A 14,541-nucleotide genomic window follows, 5' to 3' on the forward strand; every position below is an offset into this window, starting at 1 on the left:
TACTCAATCATGTTTCTGATCTGTTGCCAATTAACTTAATTATTTGCAAAATGTTCTTCCAGTTCTTCCTTGTTAGTGCCACCCACCTTGCAAGCTTTTTGTAGCCCTTTTACAACTTTTTTGAGACCTGTTGCTGCCATCAATTTCAAAATTACCCTTTTTTCTTAAAATGGTACATTTTCTCAGTTTAAACATTTGATGATTTACTTTCTATTACGAATAAAATGTGGGTTTATGAGATTTTCAAATCACTGCATCCAACCTTTTTGGAATTGGGGTTGTATAAGAGGGCATATACTGTATATCTGGTGAGTGTGATTCTGAGTCACTGGGGTACACTGTATGTTGGAGGTAGTGAAGCACTAGCACACTGCATCACTGATTGTGAAAATTTGAACACATCAAAAGGACACTGATGTGGTTTATGGACGTATAGTTATTTTAATTAATTCATATACAGTATTATATGAAATTGCACTATACAGGTGAAACTCGAAAAATTAGAATATCGTGCACAAGTTCATTTATTTCAGTAATGCTACTTAAAAGGTGAAACTAATATATGAGATAGACTCATTACATGCAAAGCAAGATAGTTCAAGCCGTGATTTGTCATAATTGTGATGATTATGGCTTACAGCTCATGAAAACCCCAAATCCACAATCTCAGAAAATTTGAATATTACATGCAGTCAATAAAACAAGGATTGTACATAGAACAATATCGGACCTCTGAAAAGTATAAGCATGCATATGTACTCAGTACTTGGTTTGGGACCCTTTTGCAGCAATTACTGCCTCAATGCGGTGTGGCATGGAAGCTATCAGCCTGTGGCACTGCTGAGGTGTTATAGAAGACCAGGATGCTTCAATAGCGGCCTTCAGCTCTTCTGCATTGTTCGGTCTCATGTCTTTCATCTTTCTCTTGGCAATGCCCCATAGATTCTCTATGGGGTTCAGGTCAGGCGAGTTTGCTGGCCAATCAAGCACAGTAATCCCACGGTCATTGAACCAGGTTTTGGTGCTTTTGGCAGTGTGGGCAGGTGCCAAGTCCTGCTGGAAAATGAAATCAGCATCCCCATAAAGCTCGTCTGCGGAAGGAAGCATGAAATCTCCTGGTAGACGGCTGCATTGACCCTGGACTTAATGAAGCACAGTGGACCAACACCAGCAGATGACATGGCTCCCCAAATCAACACAGACTGGAAACTTCACACTGGACTTCAAGCATCTTGCAGTGTGTGCCTCTCCATTCTTCCTCCATACTCTGGGTCCTTGGTTTCCAAATGATATGCAAAAGTTGCTCTCATCAGAAAAGAGGACTTTGGACCACTGAGCAACAGACCAGGTCTGTTTTTCTTTAGCCCAGGTAACACACTTCTGACGTTGTTTGTTGTTCAGGAGCGGCTTGACAAAAGCAATACGATATTTGAAGCCCATGTCCAGGATCCCTCTGTGTGTGGTGGCACTTGATGCACTGACTCCAGCCTCAGTCAACTCCTTGTTAAAGTCCCCAACACTTTGGAATTGCCTTTTCCTGACAATCCTCCCCAGGCTGCGGTCATCCCTGCTGCTTGTGCACCTTTTTCTTCCACACTTTTCCCTTCCACATAACTTTCTATTAATGTGCGTTGATACAGCACTTTGGGAACATCCAACGTCTTTTGCAATTACCTTTTGAGGCTTTTCCTCCTTATGGAGGGTGTCAGTGATGGTTTTCTGCACAACTGTCAGGTCAGTAGTCTTTCCCATGATTGTGATTCCTACTGAACCAGACTGAGAGACCATTTAAAGGCTCAGAAACCCTTTGCAGGTGTTATGGCTTAATTAGCTGATTAGAGTGGGACACTTTGAGCCTAGACTATTGCACCTTTTCACAATATTCAAATTTTCGGAGATTTGGGGTTTTCATGAGCTGTAAGCCATAATCATCACAATTATGACAAATCACGGCTTGAACTATCTTGCTTTGCATGTAATGAGTCTATCTCATATATTAGTTTCACCTTTTAAGTTGCATTACTGAAGATAACTAAAGATAATTGGTTTGTGCAATTTATAAAAGTTAAATTTTACTTTTATTTCTGTTTTTCATTATTGATTGGAGTGATTGATTTATTTATGCATTGATTTGAGGGTAAGAGCTGTATTTTGTATGGGATCGTGTCAATATTCTTTTGGGATCTACAGTAGCTGCTATTGGGTAGGGGGAATAAAAGAGGTGAGCACAGAAATTAGTTGGTTTATCTAATTTTTATGTACTTTAATTTTTATTTTTTAATTAATTAATTGATTTTTTTTTTAAATTTATTTTAATTTATTTTTTCTAGAACTGGACACCCGAGCAGGAATTACAGCAATTGAAAAGTGAGAAGATGGTGTTGGTTTTGCAAATGGAAGCTCTAAGAAGAGAAAGAAATGAAGCTGAAAAAGATCTGGAATTACTATGTCAGTTTTATAAGGATGAAGCACATGCGCAAAAGCAGCATATATTGGAGGTATGATGCACATGCTCTTACCAAGTGGACACAGGTTATCATTCATCTGGTGAAAATTGTTTGAACGAGAAATAAAATAGCCTAACCTAGGCATAAAAATACAATAAAATATATGTTAATATAATGTAATCAAGTCTGTCCATGTTGAAAAGCTGCTACAGATATGACTGATCTGCAGGGGCGTCCCTAGGGTTTGTGTCACCCGGTGCAGTAACACTTGTTGACACCCCCTTCGACGATCCCTGCAGGATGGATCGGATCTGTGGATTGAGCATAGTGGATCAGAGTACGATCCATTATCCTTCCCAATCCGCAGATCCATCCTGCGGGGATCGTCGGCTTGCATCCTATATGGAGTTAACTGATCTCTCCATGAAAAGGTAAGTTTTAAAGCAAGCCGACGATCCCCGCAAGATGGATCGGATCTGCGGATTGAGGAGCATAATGGATCGGACTCCGATCCATTATGCTCAATCCGCAGATCTGATCCATCCTGCAGGGATCGTCGGCTTGCTTTAAAACTTACCTTTTCGTGGAACGGGTTCGGTGTCACCCCGTGCGATAGGTGTCACCCGGTGAGGCACGCACCCCCCATACCTGCCTAGGAATGCCCCTGCTCATCTGTCAAGATGATGCTGGACATGTAGCTAAGCCCTTCCTCTTTTAATGGTAATTAACAGGAACATAGAGACAGGAAATTACATCATAACTATGTAGTTTCGTTAAGAAGAACATTACATTATACAAGAACAAAGAACACTACCACCTAGTGACAGAACTAGTAATCTGAATATAATATATGAGAATAGTTGTGTCTTTGCCTGTATATACAGAATGCTAACAGTCTATAATTGTTGTATAAAAGTGCTGTACTTCCAGTTTCATAGTGCAGCAAAGTAATTATTCTTTCTTGCTTCTTTTATCTCAAAATAAGTCTACGGTTAGACGTCTGCTGTTAGACTTTTCTTAAACACAAGAGCGAGGGTAGGTAAACCCTGTTAATGAACTTATCTAATTTGCTCCCTTTTTGTCCACTAAATATACCCTTGAAAGCATTTTTTTCTATCTATTTGAGAAGTGCAAATCTACTTATTGATTTTGCCAGAAATTCTATGAGCTGATAACTTCCTGTGCTTTCTTCTTCACAAGGAGGGGAGATGGAGACAAGGAAGGTGGGAGGAGATGACGAGAGGTCTGTGTTCTTTTTAATCTACCATACATCACGGGGCTGACACCATGGGGTTTATTTACTAAAGCTGGAGAGTCCAAAATCAGACTCCCTTCTGCATAGAAACGAATCAGCTTCTAACCTCAGCTTGTTCAATGAAGCTTTGGCAATGAAACCTGGAAGCTGATTGGTTTCTATGCAGAAGGGAGTCTGATTTTAGACTCTCCAGCTTTAGTAAATAAACCCCCATATGCTTAGGAATTCAGAACTGTATTGTCATGGCAATGAGGAAAATGGAATCATACTAGTTTTCTGGCATATCAAAAGTTATATTTCTATTCTATACTGACAACATGTTTAAAGGGAATTCCAAGATGTAGTAAATGTGTTATTTTTTTACCCAGGCATAAAGTTAAATCGGAGCTCCTCCCAATAGGGGAAGTTCCACTTTAAGCCTTTGTCCCCTGCTCCCCATTAAAGATTGGCACCTTTGGGGAGCAGGGGGGAGTGGGTACCCAAATTTGACAGGTACCCACTCCCACTTCCGCTGCGATCACCTAGGCACACTGAAGATGCCAGTGCCAGGGAGAGAAGATGGCCGGTCAAACCATTGGTGGTAAAGACACCGCTGGACCAAGGGACAGGTAAGTGGCTGTATCCCTCCTAGATTGTAAGCTCGAAAGAGCAGGGCCCTCGAACCCCTCGTGTATCGCATTGTATTGTTATTGTACTGTCGCATGTTCTGTCCCCCTTTATGTACAGCGCTGAGCGAACTGTTGGCGCTTTATAAATACTGTATAATAATAATAATTTTAAAAGTCAGCAGCTACAATTTTTTTTTTTTAGGTGGAACTCCACTTTAGATGTTTCAGCCTGGGGTGATATGCAGAAATAATGGCATAAGTGCAAACTAGGCACCTGATATTGCAGATTGGAATTACTCATAAATTAATACATTGCTGCAGGAAGCACCCAGGAGCCTCTAAAACGTTCGTCACCTACAGTACAGCATTGCCAGCACTAGGGACCACCCCCAACACATCCTACAATCTGATGCTAGCTGCTTTTCATAAGTAGTTGTGCACCTGCACTGCAGTTTTTTTACCCAAGCCAAAATTTGCAATCAGCAGGCCTGTGGTGGCTCCCTAGCACACTTTAGCAAAATATTAACATGTAAGACACAAGGCACCCTATAGTTTAGATTATTTCACACTTTTGATGATAGAATACAGTATTTATTGGTTAAAGGCTGCCTTAATCCATTATGTTGTTTCTGGAATTGAAAGCTAATAAAAAAATGGAATGGCAAGAAAACTGCCGTATGTATGACCACCATAAGACCTACAGACAATATATTGACTGTTGGATAGCATTTTGTTTATTATGTTATTTCCATTTTTGTGCAACCAGATATTTCATGCTTATCGAGGAATGTTGGAAGAACAAATGGATACTCAGGAACATCGCTATCGAAAACTTCTGGAAGAAACAATTCAGGATGCAATTCAGCTCTCAGCTCGGAACCAGGAGTTGGAAGCAGAGATCAAGCAGCTACAGAATGGTAAATACATGAGCACATGCTGTTATCTATTGCATCACATTATTTTTTTTTCATATTGAAGAGTTGTTGTTACATGTGAAGTACTGATGGAACTACAGTTGGAGAACGGATACAGCTGCTTCTGGGTCCATAGTAATTGATAGGGTGCTTGTGTTGTGGAATTTAATAAAAAAATACTTGCCTTAAACGGTGAACAAAAAGAAGTTTTTTAACTACATGTGTAGGGAGCCTTCTCTTAAGGAGAAGGCCTCCGGACTGTCGTTTTACATAGCTTATATATAGTGTAGAAGGCACAAACCTGATTGGTTGATATTGGAAAGTCTTGAACTGTGGAACTAATTCAAACAGATTTCCGAATGTGGGAAGATGCAATACAGATAAAAACAAGGCACAGAATAGCTCCTGGCCATATGGTTATGACCATAAAACATTCACACCTCCTGTTGTCATGTCATGAATTCCCGGAGACCAAGGGGTCTCTGTAGATCATACCATAGAACTGCAGATAATTTCTTAAGCCACAATTATAGTTATGTATCTATTTGATAATCAGATTCATTTCTTTATCACTTGCTGTCACCTCACTCACTCATGAACCTCTGAACATTGGTGGAGATATACAGTAAATATAACTGTTTGGGTATTACACCCATAGCTACACTGAAGGAGCCCACACATATACATATGACGTTTTGCAGCTGTCCCTTTATTTCTTCCACTGCTGTCTCTTTTTTTTAGCTCTGCTGTACAGATCTGTATAAATAAATGTACTACTTACCTATTCAACATCATTATATATCTAAAGTTCACCCTGTAATACTGTTATAAATTACATTGGTGATGCTGTCTGTATCAACAATTAATAAATTGGAACCATGGGAAAAATAAAAAAATACATAATGAATCTTTGTATCTAGAATTAACAAAGTGTTTTTTGTTTGTAAAGTGTTTTTGTCTGCAACATAAATTTTAGCTATCGTTGATGCTGCCAGTAGATCAATTATTTTTCCAATTCCTTGTTTGTTTTGCAGCAAAATTGTGAAGCATTGTCACAAACACAAAGCTGATCTCCAGGTTTCCTGTCACTTGAAATAGTTAGTTTTGACCAAGCTGGTCCACACAAACTATTTCCTTCGCAAACTGCTGCCTTGGCTCTAAGCGCTATATGAACTGTGTGTAGCTTTAGCTACATGCAGTACACAGTGCTGGGTTCAGGCTGTGAGACAGACTTCCCATTTGACACCCGGAACAAAACAGAGTTGGACTGAGCGGCGCTCAGCCATTCATAGGCATCTTCATTCTGTGAATGAATACAATGCTTCCTCTGATTGGCTGAGTCAGAGATTGTGACATCATCAGCCCGCCTCTGCACCTCAGCCAGTAAGAAGAAGCTTTGTGTTCATTCACAGAATACAAAGCTGCCTATCAATGGTTGACCGCTTAGAGCCAGTGCAGTAATTAGTGAAGCAACGGTTTAAAGTGAGAGGAAACCTGGAAATCAGCTTTAAAGCCTTATCCTAGCTATCACTTTAATCAGTTCCAGCAGAAGTTTTTCTTTCTTAAAACATATTAATAAAAGGTGACCTTTCCAAGCACCCCATCAATGTTAAATGATTTGTCACCAACCCTGAAACTGTCAATTTTGACATTAAGCTGTCACACTGCAAGTCCTGTGCCTTCTTACTGTGATTTTCCATAATATAAAATAAATACAAAATCAAGCAGGGAGAGTAGTGGCGTATCATAATGGTCAGAGCAGGTATGCAAACCCCCAAAAAACCTAACTATACAGATCTCATAAATAAAGACTTTTAGAAATAGTAAAGATTTACTAAAAACTGAATTTTTGGTTTTGGATTGGCTGTAGGTTTTGCCAGTTCATCATAAAAAATGGCAACCAAATATTCTTAGGTCTTCTTGTATGTCACCTGAACGTCTGTATGTCCACTGCCTCACTTTTGGCAGAGTTCTGTGCAAGGCAGAAGCACAGATTGACTTTGCAGACAGAGAAAGCCAATCAGGTTCTCTGTCTAACACAAAATCCAACTGTGAAATGCATTACCCATTCTGTCCTGACTCCTTTTCCCATCGTGTTAAAAGAAGTAGAGTACATGAGCGAAAAGTAATAATCCCATTTTAAGAGGCAGCAAAATACATCCTCACTGTTTTCCTGCTTGCTAATGTATATTGTTAGCTTAAATAATGTTTTTAGAATAGCTTGCTTTCTCAACTTTCCATAACCTCTGATTTCAGCCATCACAGAGAATAGAAGAAAAGACCCAAAGAAATCATAGAAGAAAACAAAACTCTAAAACTCCAATGTGTTTCAGGTGTATAATTTAGCTATGGTAAGGTAAATCCGTCTGAATAATAATTAGACTGTCTTTCAACATATAGCCACTTTTATTGGAACAAATGCTCATTAAGGCATTCGCTAAAGAATGAATTACGTTGCAGCAAATCAATACATAAAGCTTGTTGGCATGGTGTGGAGGTTCAATTTTTGTTCAGTCATGCATTAGACTTGGAAAGCTGCATAATGTAAGCATCTCTGACTTTGGAATTATTGTTGGTGGCAGATGGTATGATTGAGTACAACATCTTGCCAACTATTGACCGCCTGATATTTTCACCCACAATGGTGGTAACTGGTCCCTAGCAGAAAAAAACCCAAAACATCCAGTCAACAGAAGTCCTATGGAGGTAAGAGGAGAATGAGGAGTTTAAGTGGACAATAAGTCCACTAAATACTAAAAACAGAAATGTTTAGAAGGACATCTGTGAATGCCCAACATATTCGACCTTGACGAGCAAGGATTACAGTGGCAGAAGATCATGTTCGGAATGGATCCACACCTGTCAGCCATGAAGAGGGACATGAGAATGTAGTAGCCATAGGATCACCAAAACTGGATTACTGAAGTCTGGGAAAATGTACCCCACCATGTAGAAACTTAACTAAATCCACTGATACTCACCTCCTCTGTGGAGCCAATATCTTGATTGACCAGGCCTCCTGACCCCAATGCATGCAATGTACCTAATTTCCAGCATACCCAGCCCAGTAGACTGTACATTCTAAATATGATTGTGAAAACAGGCAGGTAAGAAAGTCTTATTGCTGAATAGACAGAGTATATCTCTTCTCCAATAAAATGCTTGCCTGCTCACACATTTGAACTTTAAAATATAATTCTGCTCTAAAAGGGTGGATTTAGGTAGTGGTGATTATATTAATTTTTATTATTGTATCCTGGGAACAGTATTGCCTGGTCTGACAATCCTCCATTTGTTTTGGGACATAAACAGTCATGTGAAAAAAGTAAGTACACCACATGGACACATTACTGCCAACCTACCAAATTGAAATTTACTGACATGACACCAAAAGCTTACTGGCACAAGTTTTTACTGGCATTTCCAAAAGTTATAAAATTACAGATTTAAGTGCAAATTTCAGTATTTAACCACTTTCCCTCCCAAGGATTTACTGCCCTTCCTGACCAGGTAATGCTTTGCGTTACAGCGCTGTGTTACATTCTGACATTGGAGGGAACTGACTTGGTGTCACTGACATCCCCAGTGACACCAATACAGTGATCAATGCTAAAAAAAAGCACTGACACTGTACTAATGGCACTGGGCAGGAAGAGGTTAACACGAGGGGCGATCAAAGGGTTAACTGTGTGCTGTTTCACATAGTGCTGTGTCTGTGTGCTTCACTGTAAGCACATTGCTTTGCATGGCTGTGCTGTGCACAGCCAACCAAAGCAGTGTGCACGAGCTGACAGGGAGGAGAACTGTTTAGTTTACAAACAGTTCTCCCTGTCTGAGATGCTCAGCAATCACCGGGCGCGGAGAGTAATCACCGGCCAGGACCTGGCGATCGACAGCTACGGCTGCGAATGGCGGCGCAGGTAGGGTGCGCGGACGCCCCCTACCTCGAACTGCAAAATCACGTATATATGCGTGATTTCGTGCATCCGTGCCATCCTGTAGCAGTATATCTGCTATAGGGTGGTCGGGAAGCGGTTAAGCTACAGATAAGTACAATATGCAATTAGCAATGTAATATAAGGTAGATATTAAGGAAAAAAAACATTATGCTATTTGCAGTATAGTAAGGGAAAGTTATTATTAATTATCAGTTTTTGTCACCCACTGAGAGACAATACCGCTTTGTTTTGCCCCGACTGAGAGACCAATTTATTTTGCCCCGAGAGACCATTTTGTTTTGCCCCCACAGACAGACCACTCTGTTTGCACCCACAGCACAGAGAGACTGCTTTGTTTTGCCCCCATAGAGAGACCATTTTGTTTTGCCCCCACAGAGCAGAGACACTAATTTTCCCCCACAGAGTGACCACTTTGATTTGCCCCCAAAGAGACACTGATTTGCCCCCAAACACAGAGAGACCACTTTGTTTTTCCCCCACAGCACAGAGAGACTGCTTTGTTTTTTTCCCCCAAAGAGAAAGAGAAGACTTTTTTTGCCCCCAAAGAGCACAGACACTGATTTGCCCCAAAGCGAGACCACTTTGTTTTGCCCCCACAGAGACACTCATTGGCCCCACAGAGAGACCACTTTGTTTTGCCCCCAAAGGACAGAGAGACCACTTTTTCCCCAGAAAGATACTGTTTTGGCCCCACAGCAAGATGAGCAAGAGACCAGCACATGAGAGAGATTCCCACCCTGAGTCTCACATTTAGGTGCAGTATGCACCATCTCATGTCCCCACAGCACTGCTAATAACCTTATATTTACATTTACAGGCCTGTGGAGTCTACCCGACGCCACACAGGGCTGCGCTGCAGCTGCTCCTTCGAATCCGTCCGGCACCAGCCGCTCTGCTCCTGGCCTGGGTTTTTATAGGGTGGCGCCATGGCAAGAGATGTGCCATGACAATTACATTATCACACTTGCCGACGCCGTTGCCTTGCAACCAACCACTGCAGCCTCCGCCGACTGAACACACGATCACAATGGTCTCGGACTCTGGCGGCTCCAGAACTGTGCATGCGCAGTTTTGAGCCGAGCCATCACAGCCATTTTTAACAGGCACTTTTCTCCTGTTATGGGCATTTACAGGCAGGGGAAAATTCCAGGTTTTTACTGGCTGTCCGTAAAATAACGGATGGTTGGCAACACTGCATGGAAACTGTTAGCTTTTTCAAAGTATTTAAACAGGCACACAAGTAATGTACAGTTGATATACTTGAATAAAAACACAAGGAATGTGTCTTTTCAATCATTTAACAAAAATATCAACTAATGCAATAGTGTTAAGTAGAAAAATACAGTAAGTACCATGCATCCTTGGCCTTAGAGGCTGGTATTGCCCCCTTTAGCAAACTTAGTTGTGTTTTGCGCAACTGCCATCTAGGTTTTGAACTACTTGACCATGCTTGTGGGTTTCCTTACATGAACTGCACCTTTACAGTCCCCCCATAATGGGATTCTAATCAGGGCTTTGTGTACATCAGTCTATAATCCTCTAGTTCTTCTTTCTGAGCCATTTTGTTGTGGATTTTCTAATAAGCTTCCGATCATTCTCATGTTAAAAGATCTATTTCTGATTTAACTTTTTGACAGAAGGCCTCATATTCTCATTAAAAACCCTTTGATATAGCACAGAATTTATAGTTTTACCTGATGACTGCAAACTGCCCAGGCCTTTTTACCCCCTTGCTTCACAAATGGTATGAGGTTCTTCTCCTAAAATTCTTTATTCATGTTACACTAAATGTGTCTGCTGCAACTATGGCTAAAGAACTTTACCTTTGCTTCATCAGTCTTCAGCATATGTTCAACATCAAACAGTAGTATTGCTGTAATGATCTCTTTAATCAGTAAAGGCTTTTTTTCTGACACCTTCCATGCAGATTCAATTGGTGCAGTTTCCTTCTGATCAGGGGCGGACTGACAACTCATGGGGCCCCTGGGCAATAGGGGATCATGGGGCCCCTGTGTCCTTGCCCAAACTCAAAAAAGCCTATGAAAAAGGTACCAGGGGCATCTCATGGGGCCCCCTACTGACCCTGGGCCCTCGGGCAGTGCCCAAGTTTCCGCCCCTGCTTCTGATTGTAGATGCATGCACGTTGACACTGACTGTTGTAAGATCTGAAGATCCAACAATGAAATTTCGTGGTTCTTGGAGACTTCCTATAGCATCAGTCAGCTCTTGGGCTGAATTTGCTGGGCTGGACAGTTCTGGACAAATTGGCAGTTGTCTGTGCCACTTGCAGATTATTTCCTTACAGTGGAATGATAAATTTGGTAACATTTTTAATTCCTTGTAATAGTTATAGGCATCCACAACCTTCTTTCTGAGGACCCTAGAGAACACTTTTGATCTTAGCATGATGACACACACATCAATTACAAAGAAAATACCAGACCCTAGATATGAGGTTTAAAAAAATGCCAGATTGCACCTGCATGCTCCTTAATCATTGGCACTTGGTTCTAATCATTGGCACCTAACCTGGACCACATGATTCTAACTTCGATGGATTTGAAATGGTAGTTAATGTAGCGGTGAACTTACTTTTTCCATGTGACACATATTTTTTACTTTCGATAATAAGAATGAATACACAATGTCAATGGTATGTGTGAATTGATCCTTTATCTGAAAGCACTATTTGACAGAAGATCTATTTGCAGTTTCAAACGTGTTGACATACTACAGTTTACATGGGGTATACTTACTTTCTTCATATGACTGTAGATGGTAGGGTCAAAATATGGCATGCACAGCCAGGGCCAAGCTGTGGGGGATGCCATTGAGGCAGAAGTCTTTAGTGCACTGTGTAGTACTGGATTGGACTGTCAAACCAACAGCAAATGTCAGTAATGGAACGCTGAAGATTACATAGATAGGGCCATTTTTCCTGTGTAATTTGCAGGACTGAGTATTTTGTTTGACAATTCAGGTCCTGCTCTGCATTCCTTTATAAATGAAAACTACTATTGTTAGTACTTACAGTACATTATAGTATTCCTTCATGAATTACTTTTATGTGTAAATAAAAAACAATTTAAAAGAAAATTTAGCTCATTGTGAACAAGCTTTCTTTTAATTAATGCCTTCAATCCTTCCTTAATATTTTTGTTTTTATTCTTTTTCTTTAGTGATTAATTTTTGTCATTTGTATACAGTATAAACGTTTCAAACTTGTGTTTGTATAGGTTTGTAGTGCCAATTAAAAAAAAAATTATACTGGAAACTTGAATCTATTAACTATTATGAAAGAGAAAAATTGCAGAATAAAATTTGTAGTTAACCATTATTATATTTTTAATGAGAAAATTTATAGTTAAAATTGTAGTTAACCTTATTATTTTTATTAACTTCCTCATTCCCATCCATTAGCTTTTTTTTTTTGGTAGAGCTGAATTAAAGAGCTTGGAGATGGAGGTCCACGTGAGCATCCATGTTCTTGTCCCAACACTATACACAGTAGGAATCCTTTAGGATGAGGTGACAGTTCTGCAGCTAAACACATGTAAACGCAAGTACAACTATATGCAGATGAAATTGATGTGGGTAGTATAAACAAACTTTATACTTCCCAAATTAATTTCTGCTGTACCTAGATGTACTTGCATTTACATCCATTTAACAGCAAAAAAAACTGTCTAAATGGTCCCAGAACTCAGAAATTTGTTTGTGGAAACACAGCTAGACTAAATGCAGCTAAACGCTGCTGAACGTCTAAGTGTGAATTAGGTAATTACGCATTATATTCTTCCAGATGCATTTAGAAATTGTTCCCAGAATGCATATGAACACACGTATGATAAATTGCAGCAGTGTGAACTAGGGCTAAGTATGTGACCGACAAATCTGCAGAAACTCCAAAATGCCATTCAAACAGCATGGATCAATATCCCTAAAAATACCTCTTCAACTTGGCTGAATCCATACTAAAACTATTTTATGGACAGAAAAGGTCCTACCTGATACTAATAGTAGACAGGAGAACCTTATAAAACAACCACTGAGGGTATGTATCCAGTATATTGGAGTAATATTTGTACAAAAAATTGCTGAATTTTGTTTTACTGCTGGATAGCCTTGATGGCCCTTATGCAGACATATTAATTGAAAATATTCAGACCAATTATTATTGATTAAAATGTATGGACATAATTCTTTGAGATGTTTTCAGTGTCACCATTTTAATAATAACCTCTTCCATCATAAATAAAGCCCATATTCTTAGAATTCTTCCATCACACTAAGGCTAAAGCACATCCCTTATAAAAAGCCCTTGTAGCAGTCTGTGCTCCATAATTACATATGAAAGAGAAAAAGATCTGCTCCAGGCGAGTGCCGAATCTCCATAACCCCTCCACAGACACGCAGGGGCTGGCCCGATCCGTGATCACAGATGCAATGGAAAAACAGAATGGTTGGCAGCACAAATAGCAATGTGGTGGATGAAATCCTTTATTGGAATCCTTTACATGCAATATAAGAACATGACAGCTCCAAGACAGGGCAGAGGAGCAGTAGACACGTTTCTCACGAAGATGTGCTTAGTCATTACATTACATGACTAAGCACGTGTTCGTGTGAAATGCATCTACTGCTCCTCTGCCCTGTCTTGGAGCTGTCATGTTCTTATATTGCATGTAAAGGATTCCAATAAAGGATTTCATCCACCACATTGCTGTTTGTATGGCCAACCATTCTGTTTTTCCATTGCATCCATAGTTACATATGACTGAACTCACACCTCTGTGTTCTATGTGTGCAATATACATCTCTATGGAAATTGCACTTTGCCGGAAATGTTTAGGTAGCAGTAGGAGTTTTTCTCTTTTAATTGTGTTATCTATTTATAGCCTATTGAAAAAAAAGCCTCTTTGTATTTATAGACTCCAGTAGCTCAAAGTATATTTTACACAAAGCTTAAAGAGAAACTTCAGCCCCCTAGATTGGGGCTCCACCACTTTTGAAAATCCAGTGCATGCACAGATGCGATGAAGGTCTCCGACTGTTCTTCAAGACCTGGCAGAGCTCTGCGGCATATCTGTGCACATGCCAAGCTGTGCTCACTTATACAGAGGAAAAAAGGTATGGGACCTCCTTCACTGTACTCTCTTTGCGTTGGTGCATGCACAGATGTGCCAAAGGTATCTGCCAAGTTTCAACTGGTGCTGTACATGTAATCGGCTATGACATCAGCCCATTGAAGGCTTGACAGTTTGGTTGAGAATTAACATAAGCACAGTAGTAACTGTAACAGTTATCATTCAAGGCAAGAATTGAATGTAACTGTTTTGGAAAACTGTAAAGTGGCTC

At 40.2% G+C, this 14,541-nt stretch overlaps 1 protein-coding gene across 1 annotated transcript in view; it reads left to right on the forward strand.

Moving 5' to 3' along the window:
* LOC149474352 (uncharacterized) overlaps positions 1-12,279 on the forward strand; it is a 66,419-nt gene extending 54,140 nt beyond the window's left edge. The window contains exons 11-13 of the mRNA XM_089661620.1: positions 2,331-2,498; positions 5,077-5,227; positions 7,481-12,279. Coding sequence (XP_089517746.1) covers positions 2,331-2,498; positions 5,077-5,227; positions 7,481-7,521 — 360 coding nt within the window. The 3' untranslated portion in view covers positions 7,522-12,279. The remainder of the gene's footprint in view (positions 1-2,330; positions 2,499-5,076; positions 5,228-7,480) is intronic.
* The last annotated feature ends 2,262 nt before the right edge of the window (positions 12,280-14,541 follow it).

Source organism: Staurois parvus, unplaced genomic scaffold (genome assembly GCF_062004578.1).
Source record: "Staurois parvus isolate SC_StPar_1 unplaced genomic scaffold, SC_StPar_1.0 ptg000006l, whole genome shotgun sequence".
Classification (NCBI taxonomy): Eukaryota; Metazoa; Chordata; class Amphibia; order Anura; family Ranidae; genus Staurois; species Staurois parvus.